Raw genomic sequence first — 14,911 nt, forward strand, 5'->3', positions numbered from 1 at the left:
TCATCAGTTTCAATGTCACCCAACTGTCCGACACGCCTATAGTATTAGGCATGAGTTGGCTGCACAGACACAGCCCAGCATTGGCTTGGTACCAGCGCCAACTGACTTTTGGCTCCTCCTACTGTGCAGAACACTGCATTATACCCAGCCCGGAAGGGGAAGAGGAGGACCCGCAGTTACAGTTGGGCACGCTGCAAGCAGTACCCCACAAGTATGCGGAGTTTTTGGAGGTATTCTGCGAGAAGGAGGCGGACAAGCTACCCCCTCACAGACCCTATGATTGCAAGATTGACCTCCTGCCGGGGGCGACGCTGCCAACTGGGAAACTGTACTCCATGTCTGAGGATGAACTGCAAGAACTCAGGGAGTTCATAGATCACAATTTGAAGCGTGGGTTCATCCGGGAGTCGAAAGCGGTGGGAGGCAGTCCCGTATTCTTTGTGAAGAAGCGGGACACGCCCCAACGGAGGCTGGTGGTGGACTTCAGAATCTTGAATTCGAAAACCAAGCCCTCAGCTTTCCCCATGCCCAAGATAGACGACCTGCTCGCGACGGTGCGGAAAGGACGCGTTTTCACCAAGCTGGATCTACGTGGGGCGTACAACCTGATTCGCATGCGCGACGGCGACGAGTGGAAGACGGCCATGTTCACGCCACTGGGCACCTACGAATACAGAGTTATGCCCTTCGGATTACAAAATGGCTCTCACACTTTCCAAGCCTTTATGCATCACGTGCTGGCGGGGCTCCTTTACAAGAAGTGCGTATGCTTCCTGGACGACATCCTGATTTTTTCAGAATCGCGAGAGGCGCACGAGAGGGATGTCAGGGAAGTTCTGCAGAGACTGAAGGAGCACAGGCTGTACGCCAAGCTGGAGAAGTGCCAGTTCGACGTGACGGAGGTGGATTTCCTGGGCTACAAGTTGTCGGACAAGGGGCTCGCCATGGACAGCGCCAAGGTTCGCGCAGTTTTGGACTGGAAAAGCCCACGCAATCGGAAGGAAGTCCAGCGGTTTGTCGGCTTTGCCAACTTTTACCGCAAGTTCATCAAGGGATTTGCCATGCAGACAGCGGCCATCACCGACACGCTCAGCTCCAAGAAGAAGAAATTCATCTGGACGGAGCAAGCGGAGCAGTCCTTTCAGAAACTCAAGCGTCTCTTCGCGTCCGAAGAGCAGCTGCTGCATGTGAATCCCAGCAGACCCATGAGGGTGGAGACAGTCGCCTCAGACAGAGCCGTGGGAGCTGTCCTGTTGCAACAAGACCAGCAGGGGGACTGGAGGCCGTGCGCCTTCTACTCGAGGAAGCTCAGCAAGTCGGAGCAGAATTACACTATCTGGGACAGGGAGTTGCTAGCCATACATGCAGCATTCAAGGCATGGAGGCACTTCCTCATCGGAGCCAGACATACAGTGCAGGTCCACACGGACCACAAGAATCTGGAGTACTGGCGCACGGCTAGGTTCCTCAACCAGAGACACATTAGATGGGCAGAGTTCTTCGCGGACTTCGACTTCAAGATAGAGTACATCCCAGGTGACAACAACGTGATGGCGGATGCATTGTCCAGAAAGCCGCAATACCTGGAGGAGGCGGCACCGTCGACGGCCAAGCACATTTTCGCACCGGAAGCGTGGGCATGCGCGTCGGCAACCGTGGACCTGGACGCCGTACGTCGCGCGCTGCGGGAAGACCCCTTCGCACGGGCCAAGATGGAGGAGGTGCACAGGGGCACAGCGAGGGTCGACGAGTTCCAGATACGCGATGGGTTGCTCCTCCACAAGGGAGCACTCTACGTGCCGGGAGACGACCTCCGCGCAAGGGTCCTGCAGCAGCTACACGACGCTCCCACCGCCGGGCACTTTGGCAAAGAAAAGACTGTCGAACTCGTAGCCAGAGACTTTTGGTGGCCCAAGATGCGGGGGGAAGTAGCGGATTACGTCTCGAGATGTGACACCTGCCAAAGGGCCAAGTCAGTTCACAGACCGCCGGCGGGACTGCTGGAACCGCTGCAGACACCGTCTGAACCGTGGGAGAGGGTGGCCCTGGACTTCGTCACGGATCTGCCCAGCTCGAGGGGAAAGACAGCAGTGCTTGTGGTGGTGGACATGTTTACTAAGATGGCACACTTCATTCCGTGTGCGAAGGTAGCCACGGCAGAGCAGACCGCCAAACTGTTCATAGACCACGTGTTCAAAGTCCACGGTCTGCCACGGTCTATTCTCTCCGACCGGGGGCGACAGTTCATCTCGAACTTCTGGCAGAAGCTGATGGGCATTCTGAACGTCAAGGTCAATTTGGCGTCGGCGAGACACCCACAGACCAACGGACAAGCGGAGAGGGTCAACGCCATCATGCAGCAGTACCTAAGATGCTACGCCAACCAGCAGCCCACGACATGGGTGGACTACCTGCCGCTCGCCGAGTTCGCTTACAACAATACGAAGCACGTGTCGACGGGGGTGACGCCGTTCTTCGCCAACAACGGGAGGCATCCCAGAACCTTCCCGGGTTTAGAGAGAGTGGGGGAGGGGGAGCCACAGGCAGCGGAAGCCTTAGCGTCGGAGTTGCAGGAGGTCCACGAACAGCTCAGGAGGCAGTTAGAATTAGCAAAGCACGCATACAAGGTGCAGGCCGACAGACACAGAAGAGTTGGGGAAGACATACAGGTGGGGGACTGGGTCTGGTTAGCAGCGCAAGCAGTGCCGACCAGATCATTAGCTAAGAAGAAGCTAGGACATAAGCAGCTAGGACCTTACCAAGTCCAGGCGCAGGTCAATCCAGTGGCTTTCCGGTTGGCTCTTCCGGAGGGTTCCAGAATGCATCCGGTGTTCCATAGATCGGTGCTCACGCCCTACAAAGCACCTCATAGGTTTCAGGAGCCAGACACAGCACCAGACCAGAGCAGAGAAGGGCCCAGAGTGAGGGGGTCGCCTAGGAGGGGACACATCAATGAGGTCACAGAGATTTTGGACTCCAGATGGGGGGAAGAGGGAGTAGAATATTTCCTAGCCAGAGAGGGTACCCCGGCCAGTGCCAACAGCTGGGTACCGGACTATGCCTTGGAGGAACCGCTGCTCAAAGAGGAGTTTCATGCCCTCTTCCCGCACAGGCCCATGCCAGCAGAGTATTTCGACGACTGGCTTTTCACACCCACTCTTTCAGCCAGCACATTCCTGGGGTTCGACTCGGACGAGGATCAGGCACCAGTCCCCAGCTCCCAGGTGGGTTCGCCACCGGGGTCTGCCTCAGACCACTCGTATTGGTGGGACGATCAACCAGAGGAGCAGTGGCGCAGAAAGTGGCTGAGGGGTCCTTGGATGGGACCACCCGAAGAGGGGGAGAGGGGCGAGACGGACATGGACGTGTTGGGGGACAACGTGGGGTTCGAGCACGAAGACAGAGAGATGGAAGCAGAGGAGAGCGACGTTGACGAGTACATGGGGGACGAACTGTATCCTGCAAGCACCCCCGCTACGACGGAGCACCCAGTACCCGCACCGGAAGGAGGGGAGGGGGGAAGGGGGGGCTTCGAGGGGGGGATGGATGTCAGGGGTTCAGGAGCAGAGGGACAGGAAAGGGAGGAAGTAGAGACCGAGGGAGAGGAATCTGAGGGAGAAGTCAGCGAGGGTAGCCATCCGAGGTCTCTAAGTCTCTCCAGTGAATCAGAGGATTCACAGAAAGGGGCCCCAGTGGTCAGAGCCAGGGGGTTGCCAGAGGGAACACCCCAGGAAGGAAGGGCCAGAGGGGACTCAGAGAGCAGCAGCTGGAAATCGGGACCAGCTTCCCCACCGGAGAGCAGTAAGGGGGAGGAGTCCCAAACATCGGCAGCAGGCAGCCTTCCGTCAGCGGAAGGACAGGAGTCAGGGTTAGCCACGCCTGCATCAGAGAGCGAGGTAACGGTCAAAAGGAAGGTCAGGGGCAGCGCGCGCGCGCCAAGTTCAAATGTACAAGAGGGGGGCGCAATGGGCAGTCCGGAGAGAGAGCCGGGTCCCAAAGCCCGCCGGAGAGAAGGGGAGGAGTCCGAAGGGTCCGCTTCCGAGGCATCCAGGAAGGAAGGCACCCAGGGGGGTAGTAGGACCCAGAGGAGGAAGGAGAAACGTAGAAGGTGGAGTAAGGCTAGAGTCTTAAGCTGGTGTACAGGGGGCGGAGACTCAGACGAGGCTTCGCTGGTCTAGGGTCTAGACGTAGAGACGCACGCTAGTGCTTGAAAATGGAAACTAAATGTCAATAAAGACTTCTGTACAGTTCTAATGGCTAGCGTTGGTCTTCTGTGAGCTGAGACCGGGAGGCAGTCTCTGACAAGAACTGTGTACATTAAAGCAGCAGCAAGAGAGATGTTTGGATCCCTTTCGGAGCTCGAAGCATGGGTACCCCCAACAAAAAAATTTGGCTGTGCAATTTGGAATTAATGTGATTTGGAATTAATGTGATTTGATTGGCCTGTTAATAAAAATTATTTTTTTTGGGGGGGAAGGCTTCATACAGGGGAGAACCCCATCAGTGCGTGGAATGTGGAAAGAGCTTCAGTCAAAACCGCAGTTTCACTTCCCATCAAAGAATTCATACAGGGGAGAACCCTATCAGTGCCTGGAATGTGGAAAGAGATTCAGTCAAAGCAACAATCTCACTTCCCATTAGAGAATTCTTACAGGGCAGAAACCATTTAAATGCCAAGAGTGTGATCGGAGGGATTTATGAAAGTCTGGTCTCATTTTTAAAGTTCTTTTTAAAAATAGAATTGGAGCTCTTAAAGGTACTTAGAGCAGGCTGAAAAAGCTAAAATCAAGACAGGTTTTGACAAGTTTTTTTCTCTTTGAAGAAAAATATTTCTTCTACTCTGAGCCACTTGAAGAGAATTGGATTCCTGCAAGACAATCACTCTTATCTGGACATCTAAATTGCTATGTCCTCTTGAACACATTATTTTCTTCTTTTTATGGTTCCTCTCTTAAAGTAATTATTTGGTTCATTTGTTTAATTCGAATCTTAATTTGAGAAATTGGATTTTATGTTAAACATCTTATGTGTGTTGGGTATCAGGCTGGAAGGAAGAGGGAGGGCAGGAAAAATGCAGGAAACAGGATCTCTTGGGAAAGATTTATTCTGTGACCTTGACAAACTGATAAGGTGCTGCTGGAAAACAGGCTGCTTTGAGAACAAGGGAGAGGGAGATTTTGACTATGGCAGTTGAAAAACAGTTTACACCGGGCCTGTGTTAAATTTGGAGAAGCTATTAGCCCGAATTGATGAAAATCATGAAATGGAGACAAATTTGACCACTAAAGTAGAGACACTGACGAAGAAAACAGAAGCACTAGATATCTCCATGAAAGGAAGGGAGGTGAAGTCTGAAAAGCTGGAAAAGAAGACAAAAAATGGAAATCAGAACAGGAGATGCTTAGGATTGATGTGGACGGTTTGGGTGGAAGATAAGAGGCAATTGCGGGCGCTTTGGCGGTCCTTGAGATGAGACAGAAAGCCCAGCCTCTGAGACAGAGAGGAGAGAGGAGAGCAGGATTTTAGCAAAGGTTTGAGCGGAGTGGCTGGGAGTGGAATTAGACCGGCTTGTGGAGTAAGGAGTGCTCTAGCCGGTGCCTAATGCCCCCTGAGAAACCCCAGTCATCACACCTGTCAAGTCCAATGGCTCAGTCCACATCTGCACAGACTACAAATGTATCGTAAACAAGGCCCTTACGGCTCATGCATAAGTGGTGCCAATGGTCAGCCATGTCCTTGCCACCCTGGCGGGGTCTAAGTTTTTTGGCAAGCTGGCCCAGGCCCAGGCCTGGTTTGGATAGAAAACCAATGTGAATAAATTTCCCCCAGTGCCACCCCCTGGCCGGTCTTCCTGTCTCCCTCTCCCTTTGCCCCCACCCTGCCCCAATCAAAGTCCCAGCCAGCAGCTGCCCTCCAGGCCTTCCTCTGCCCATCTTGGGGCCTCAAGGCATGTGGTTAAGATTTGGTGGGGGGCCAGGCTGGGCTCAGAGGTCTGCTTTCCTCTCCTTGCACTGGGAAGCTTGTCTACTAACTAATGGATAAAGGTTTGTTTGGAAGACTAAGCCCTCTGTACCCCTCACCCTGTTTTGAAATAAAGCCAATTTAAGAATTGGGGACACGGAGGAAGGAGAAGGTTATGTACTAAGCTTGGATCGTAGAACAAAAGGCAAGTAGGATCCTAGAATGCAACAACTGATTGGCCTGCAGGAAAAGACCAATCAGGCTCCAGGAGGGAAGCAGAATCAGCCAATCAGACGGGACTAATTCTGTAATTAATAAGAGCGTGAGGTTTGGGGGCAAATCAATCACTGTTTTGCAAGCTGCAATAAAGAGCATGAAATCACAACAGGACTCCTGAGTAGATTTCAGAGAATCTAATGCATCTTTGGTTGGGATTGTCCACCAAGGAGATTGGAGATGGTTGCCAGTCAAAGGGTAGTTTAAGACGCAGGGGGGAAAGACCTCCTTGTGAAAGGGGGGGGGCAGTTTTGGGAGACATTCCAGCCGTGGCATTGGCAGCCAGATGAGAAATCCTGGAAGAGGACACTCCAGGCTCATCTAGTCCAACCCCTGCAATTCAGGAACCCCGGTTCTTAGTCCCGCCAGCTCCCTTGAGCTGGGCAACTCAGATGCCTGAAGCAGCGCCCCGTTGGAGAGCAGCTTTGGGTCGCCTCTGGAGCTGGCTGGACCTTTTCGACGGCTGTTTCCATCCCCCCTGCCTTCTGCTGGGTGGAGGCCGGTTGGGAGTTGTAGTCCAAAGCCCATTGAGGGTGCCTGGTCCTGGAGGTGGTTTTCAAGTTGGAACTATGTTTTGACCCTTTGCCAAAAGGAGATGCCACAAAGTGTGTGTGTCGGGAGGGTGTCTTTTCAGTGCCAGGATACAAGGTGCTCTCTTGACCTGGGAGCCCAATCCCTCTCCCCCACCCCTAGAAAAGGGGGTCTTCCCCTCATCCTCTCCTTGCAGGACCCCCTTTTCCTTCCTCTTTGCAACTCTCTCTCAAGGGATCCTGGAGCCAAACACTTGCAGAGTTTTACTTCTCAAGCAAAGGGTGGGAAGGAATACATTCTTGTTGCTCTTGAGATGTACAGAAATCTGTTCCCCGCGGAGGGAGAAGCTTGCAAGGCCCCCAAAGTCCCCCGATGGAGCAGCTCTGTGCCCGCGCCACGCCTGGGGCTCCTCCGCAGGCAGAGAGGGACCAGCAAAAGGGTTAAGTGGCACCAAGCTGGCTTCCTAGAGAGGAATAAAGGGAGGAGACTCCCCAGAGCAAAACCTCCGCCCCCATCCGCCCCCATCCGGGCTTTTGTCTCTCTGCTCCGCATGTGCTGCCTGGGGGCGCCTTCTGGGATCCGGTGAGTTGCCTTGGGGAGATGGGGGGTCCCAGGGCTGCAGGGGAGGGTCCCCCCAAGAAGACCCCTCGGGGGCCCTGGCTCCTGAGAGAGAGAGAGAGAGAGAGAGAGAGAGAGAAGGGAGCAGGGCGAGCTCTGCTTTGCAAGGGCTCAGAAGAACAGCCATGAGGGCCAGGGAGTCATGATGGGGATCCGTGGGGATTCTGCTCAGCTCCTGCAAGGGGATCCCCAAGCCAGGGCTAAGAGGTTCTGCCCCCCTTCCTCTCTGCAAAGCCAGGGAGGCTGCAAGTAGCAGGAGGTCTGCAACTCTTGTCTTGCTCCTTTGGGGAGGGGTCACTGTTGCCATCAGGCTGCAAGAAGCTCAGGGGAAGTGGCAGGTTGGGGCCCCTAGGAGAATATCCTACACCCAAAGACGCCCCATGTGGTTTAGCGGACAGACTAAGAGCCCTGGAGCTGGAGGAGGGAGACCTGGGCCCAGTTCCCCCCATGGCTAGGAGCTCTGGAGGGAGGTGGGGAAGATGGGGAGTGAGAGGAGCTGGTTCTGGGTGGAAACATCCACTCTGAGGAAAAGATCACCAGCTAGAGAAAGGAGTCTCTGAGCGTAGTGGGAAGGACAGTGTGTGGTGTCCTGGGAGAGTAATTCAGGCCAGGAATGAACTGGGAGGCTGAGCCAGGAGAAGGAGGAGCTGGAAAGAGACCGGCTGCTGAGCTCTCATCCCAGTCAGGAGGGGAGAGATCCTTCTAGAAAGAGAAGACTCCCAAACCAGAGATCCCTTGGGTCTTTTGCCTGGAGTACCTCGGGAGTAGGGTAAGTGCCACCTTGTTAAGAGCCAAAGTCTTACGTGTGAAACAACTGAGAAAACCTTGAAGGGAAAGAACATTGTAAACTGAACTATCCTACGTTTTATCCACTCATGTCATGTCATAAACTTCCTTGTTAAATAAAATCGTTAATGTTTATTTGAAGAAATCCTGCCTGAGACTCCCAATTAGTAAGTTTTACCTCACGCAAGTCCCCCACAAGATAATCTGAGGTAGTTGGAGGGCATTTGTGGGAATTGTGTTCTGTGAGGTGGGTGCACTATATTTAAGAGAGAAGACGGGCCCAAGGCTGCCGGGGGGGGGGGGGAGAGCCCTCGCGTTGTCGCATATTAATTGGGGGCAGGGATGGGATAGGAAGTAAAAACCCACACAGAAACGTACCCAGAGACACAGAACAACCAGTTTAATAAATGAGTTCTTTGATTAAAAAGAGAAAAAATTCCTGTCAGAAAATGACCAGCAAGCGCCAAGCCAGAGAGACTTCACACGCACACGCGCCCAGTCCCGGGTTCTGGGTCCTGCTTCTTCCCTGCCGCCCTCTTGACGCCCCGGGCTCCTCGGCAGGGAGAGAGAAGGATGAGCGGGGCGCGCCCGGCTCGCCAAGGGTTAAGAGGCGCCGAGCTGGATTCCTAGAGAGGAGAGGAAAGGAAGGCGGGCCGCTCCTCCCAGTCCTCCTCCTCCCCTCTGACGTCCCTTCCGGGCAGAGGGTCTCCTGGGCCAGAGCAGCCTCGCCTTCCCCGGCCGGGCTCTGGTGGGTCTCCTCTCGGGGGAAGCCTGGGGAACTCCCTGCCCCGGGAGGCGGGAAGGGGAGGGAAGAGAGGCTGGGGGTCCGGGAGGGAGCCAGAGGGACCTCAGGCCCTGGCCAGGGAGGTGGGACTGGAAGACAGTGAGGAGGGAGAAGGACATTCGGAGGGACATAATTGTGAGGGAGAAGGACATTAAGAGGGACATTATTATGAGGGAGAAGGATATTAAGAGGGACATAATTGTGAGGGAGAAGGATATTAAGAGGAACATAATTGTGAGGGAGAAGTATATTAAGAGGGACATTATTATGAGGGAGAAGGATATTAAGAGGGACATTATTATGAGGGAGAAGTATATTAAGAGGGACATTATTGTGAGGGAGAAGGATATTAAGAGGGACATTATTATGAGGGAGAAGGATATTAAGAGGGACATTATTATGAGGGAGAAGTATATTAAGAAGGACATTATTGTGAGGGAGAAGGATATTAAGAGGGACATTATTATGAGGGAGAAGGATATTAAGAGGGACATTATTATGAGGGAGAAGTATATTAAGAAGGACATTATTATGAGGGAGAAGTATATTAAGAGGGACATAATTGTGAGGGAGAAGGATATTAAGAGGGACATTATTATGAGGGAGAAGGATATTAAGAGGGACATTATTATGAGGGAGAAGGATATTAAGAGGGACATTATTATGAGGGAGAAGTATATTAAGAGGGACATTATTGTGAGGGAGAAGTATATTAAGAGGGACATTATTGTGAGGGAGAAGTATATTAAGAGGGACATTATTATGAGGGAGAAGTATATCAGGAGGGACATTATTATGAGGGAGAAGTATATTAAGAGGGACATAATTGTGAGGGAGAAGTATATTAAGAGGGACATTATTATGAGGGAGAAGTATATCAGGAGGGACATTATTATGAGGGAGAAGTATATTAAGAGGGACATTATTGTGAGGGAGAAGAACATTAAGAGGGACATAATTGTGAGGGAGAAGGATATTAAGAGGGACATAATTGTGAGGGAGAAGGATATTAAGAGGGACATAATTGTGAGGGAGAAGGATATTAAGAGGGACATAATTGTGAGGGAGAAGGATATTAAGAGGGACATAATTATGAGGGAGAAGGATATTAGGAGGGAAAGACCATGAAGGAGAAGGACAGGAATACCTCTACTTACTAACCGCTTTAGCTTCTCTCTCTATTCATAAATCTCTGTATGTCGGGCATTTCCCCTCCCTAATTCTTTATTTGTTTGACTACACTGCAGGAGGCAGTGAATGACAGGAGGGCCTGGCGTGCTCTGGTCCAGGGGGTCACAAAGAGGCGGACACGACTACACAACAACAACAACAGGGACGGTGGCAATCCAGCCCTGGTTCCTTTTTTTTTTATAAATTAATTTTTTATTAAGTTTTTCTTTAACAAATAATTTTGACAACCATGTTTACCAATTTACAGTTTTTGAACTTCCACCAGTACCTCCTTCAATCATCCATTTTTCATATCTTTACACATTTTCTATGTAGTATTGCCGATTTGATAATAGCCTTCCATCTCAGTTTCTTTCTTACAATATACCTTGTATACCTTGTATTATCACAAAGCCTCTTTAAAGCCCACTAGCGTTGTCTGTTCATCACATACAGTTTTCAGATATTCCGTAAACTTACCCCAGTCCTCAATCCAGCCCTGGTTCCTAGGAAGAGTCATCCATGCTTCCTCAAGGAACATTCTTCTTCTCTTGGCTGTGTATTGATCTTACAATAGAATAGTGTGTTTGATTCGTAGGATTTGCTGCACCTTCCATTAGAACTTGGCAGAGGACCAAGGGGCTCCTTCCGATCTCTTGGAGATTTCCGGAGAGCTCAGATGGATGAGCAAGACTCAGCTGGCCCTGAAGCAGGAAGAGGCCATGCCATGGAAACGGGGAGCAGTGAGGGATTCCGGGAAAACTCCGTGCAGAAGATCCTGGGTGAGGAGGACACCCCTTGCTCAGAGGTGCAGAGCCAGCAGCTCAGGCAGTTCTGCTACCAGGAGGCCAAAGGACCCCGAGAGGTTTGCAGCCAACTCTACCACCTTTGCCATCAGTGGTTGAAGCCAGAAAGGCACACGAAAGCTCAGATGTTGGACCTGGTGATCTTGGATCAGTTCCTGGCTGTCCTTCCTCTGGAGATGGAGAACTGGGTGAGGGAATGCGGAGCGGAGACCACTTCCCAGGCGGTGGCCCTGGCCGAAGGTTTCCTCCTGAGTCAGGCAGAGGAGAGGAAGCAGGCAGAGCAGCAGGTGAGAGAGACGTTCCTCTGGATGCTCCCAAGGGGCTCCAAAGAGGAGGGAGAGTATTCCCAAATCATTTCCTAATGGCCCCTCCTTTTTTGGAAAGCATCTAGGAACAGATCTTCTCCTTCTCCTCCTTCCTCCTCTTCTTCTTCTTCTTCTTCTTCTTCTTCTTCTTCTTCTTCTTCTTCTTCTTCATACTACACCCATGTGCCTTCCAGCACATATAAAAGCATAAGAAGACATCAGATGTCTTCTAAAAGTTATGCATTTTCTTATCTCCTTATCACCTGATGGGAGGGCATTCCCCAGGGTGGGGGCCACTGTGGAGAAGGTCTTCTGCCTGGTTCCCTGTAACTTCACTTATCACAGTGAGGGAATCAGCAGAAGACCCTCGGAACTGGACCTCAGTCCATGGAGACGCTCCTTTGGGTATACTGGGCCTTTGAGGCCAACACTTTGAATTGTGCTGGGAAACGTTCTGGGAGCCAGTGAAGATCCTTGAGGACCAATGTTTCATGGTCCTGGCAGCCAACCCCAGACACCAGTCTAGCAGAAGCAGGAAGCAGCTTTCACCTCTGTCCCCCGAAAGCGCTTGCCTCCGCCATTCCTTCTCTAACCCTTCTCCCCATTCTCTGTTTTGAATCCTTGTTGCTCTTTCAGAGGAAGGATCTTTTGGCAGAAATGGGTCTTGATTCTTCTGAGGCAGAGAAGACTCCGTTGGACGCCAGAGTGAGGCCTCTGGGTAAGGAGGAAGGAGTGTATTCTGCCCCGTTTTGACACATTCTCTTGGTTTTGAAACTAATCTGTGAGTTCCTTACATCTTTTGGGGGAAGACACCTGGAGCCCAGAGCTCGGGGGGGGGGGGGGAGATGTATTTTTGCACAACTATTATATGAAATGGGTACAAATGTCAGCAGGGGAGACGTTTATGATAGTAATTTGATTAGTTTACAATTACAGTTCAATAATAGCCACCTTATAACAATGCGAAATTACAATACAATTAGTAATACCAATCTTTAGGATACCAAATTATATAATATAGGTGTGTGTGTGCCCCCCCCCGCATGCTAAAACTGATGGTTTGATGATTTTCTTGATTTCTGCATTCCAAAATCTTATTAATTTCAATTACACTCCTGTCAAGATAACAATCCTTTATAAAACAGCTGCAGTATTAATGACTTCCATTCATATGGAAACATCAAAGAATATTTGAGGTTGTTGAGTTGTTTATTCGTGTCCGACTCTTCGTGACCCCCTGGACCAGAGCACGCCAGGCCCTCCTGTCTTCCACTGCCTCCCGCACTTTGGTCAAACTCACGCTAGTAGCTTCGAGAACACTGTCCCACTATCTCGTCCTCTGTCGTCCCCTTCTCCTTGTGCCCTCCATCTTCCCCAACATCAGGGTCTTTTCCAGGGAGTCTTCTCTTCTCATGAGGTGGCCAAAGTCTTGGAGCCTCAGCTTCAGGATCTGTCCTTCCAGTGAGCACTCAGGGCTGATTTCCTTCAGAATGGAGAGGTTTGATCTTCTTGCAGTCCATGGGACTCTCAAGAGTCTCCTCCAGCAGCAGAATTCAAAAGCATCAATTTTTCGGCGATCAGCCTTCTTGATGGTCCAGCTCTCACTTCCATGCATCACTACTGGGAAAACCATAGCTTTAACTATACGGACCTTTGTTGGCAAGGTGATGTCTCTGCTTTTTAAGATGCTGTCTAGGTTTGTCATTGCCTTTCTCCCAAGAAGCAGGCGTCTTTTAATTTCGTGACTGCTGTCACCATCTGCAGTGATCATGGAGCCCAAGAAAGTAAAATCTCTCACTAATAATAATACTAATAATAATAATAATAATTATTATTATTATTATAATAAATTTTATTTATATCCCACCCTCCCCAGCCGAAGCCGGGCTCAGGGCGGCTAACAACAATCAAATAATCCAACATTCTAAAAACATCTCATTCTAAAAATTAATTAAAATCAAATTGATGGCAACCGTTAAGCAAAATTCTGTGCAGATTGCCAGAGGAGGGAGTCAGGCTGCGCCCTGACCAAAGGCCTGGTGGAACAGCTCTGTCTTGCAGGGCCTGCGGAAAGATGTCAGGTCCCGCAGGGCCCTAGTCTCTCGTGACAGAGCGTTCCACCAGATTGGAGCCGCAGCCGAGAAAGCCTTGACTCTAGTTGAGGCCAGCCTAACCTCTCTGAGGCCTGGGACCTTCAAGATGTAAGTTCCTCTGTGGGACATACCAGGAGAGGCGGTCCCGTAGGTACGAGGGTTCTAAGCCGTATAGGGCTTTAAAGGTTAAAACCAGCACCTTAAACCTGATCCTGTACTCCACCAGGAGCCAGTGCAGCTGGTATAGTACCGGATGAATGTGATCTCGGAGTGAAGACCCCATAAGGAGTCTCGCCGCGGCATTCTGCACCCGCTGGAATTTCTGGGTCAGTCTCAAGGGCAGCCCCACGTAGAGCGAGTTACAATAATCCAGTTCGGAGGTGACCGTTGTCAGGGAAGAGTTAGAGGTTTTCAGTTTATCAGAGGGAGAAAGCATTCCCCAAGGGGGGGAGGAGAGCAGTGAATCTAATAGAAGGGAGCAAGAGGAACAAGAGGGAGGGACCGGCTGTTCCCAGGAAAGGCAAGGGTTCAGTTCTAGCTCAGATTGGGAGGAGGGGAGATACAAGCCAGCTCTAGCCAGGAGGTTAGAAAAAAGAGCGGGAAAGCGAAGGGAAAGGCGCCTTCGCCATTTTGAGAGTGGCTGGTCATGGAGAAGCAGAGCTCAGAAGGTATCTGAAAGAAGGGACTCTGAGGAAGAAGAGTTAAGAACTGTTTATAAGAATGTTTTGTTAATACGCAATAAAAAGTTTTATAAAAGAACAAGAAGCGTTTCGGTGGTGATCTGAAGAGGACAACGACCAGTCCTGACAGAATACCTTCTGCTCTGTGCCTCTTCACTATAAGTAAAGAAGGAGAAACCAAAATGGATGGAGCTGTGGTGCCAGTTGCGCAAGGAGAAACCCCAGCGCTCCAGCTAACATTACAGGACTTATGGCAACAGAACTTACAGTTGAAAAGTCAAGTCGACGTCCTATCGGCAGCACTGGGAGAACATAGAACCATGCTGCAATCGATGTGTGGAGATAGAGTGAGTAAAACATTTACTGTACGTCCACGTAGCTTCAAGGGAGAAATCTCTGAATACATGGCTTTCAAGACAGAAATTTCTTACATAATTGAGATAAAGGATAAAGAATTTCAATCTGAGCAAGAGAAGGTTGCTTATGTGATTAATTTCTTGGAAGGGAGGGCTAAGGACTGTGTTATACCCCTCATATCTCGGAGGGATGCCGCCCTAGGAAATCTACAATTTTTTCTGCAGTATCTAGACACGATTTTCTTAGACCCTGCGCATGAAACAACCACAGCTAGGCAGCTGTTGAGAATGAGACAAGGAAAAGACACTGTGGGAGTTTATTGGTCCAACTTTAGTTTGCTGGTGCAGAAATTAAAATGGGATCTGAATTCCCCAACAGTTGCAGCCCTTTTTAGGGAAGGACTGAATAATGAGATTTTAGACCAATTGGCCCAAATGCCAGAACCTAGTTCCTTGGACTCTCTGGTCCGAACGTGCCTGCAATTGAGCCCACGCGTGGAACGGAGGGCTAGTGAAAAGAAGGAACAATGGAGACCACGGTGGCG

At 50.8% G+C, this 14,911-nt stretch overlaps 1 protein-coding gene and 1 pseudogene across 2 annotated transcripts in view; both read left to right on the plus strand.

Annotated features, from left to right (window-relative positions):
* LOC144328529 (uncharacterized) overlaps nt 1–14,911 on the plus strand; it is an 89,506-nt pseudogene that overhangs the window by 18,105 nt on the left and 56,490 nt on the right. The gene's annotated exons all lie outside the window — the stretch shown is intronic.
* The window catches only part of LOC144328528 (zinc finger protein 213-like), a 69,132-nt gene continuing 64,406 nt past the window's right edge, over nt 10,186–14,911 (plus strand). The window contains exons 1-2 of the mRNA XM_077932433.1: nt 10,186–11,219; nt 11,874–11,955. Coding sequence (XP_077788559.1) covers nt 10,806–11,219; nt 11,874–11,955 — 496 coding nt within the window. The 5' untranslated portion in view covers nt 10,186–10,805. The remainder of the gene's footprint in view (nt 11,220–11,873; nt 11,956–14,911) is intronic.

This window comes from Podarcis muralis, chromosome 7, assembly GCF_964188315.1.
Source record: "Podarcis muralis chromosome 7, rPodMur119.hap1.1, whole genome shotgun sequence".
In the NCBI taxonomy this organism is placed as follows: Eukaryota; Metazoa; Chordata; class Lepidosauria; order Squamata; family Lacertidae; genus Podarcis; species Podarcis muralis.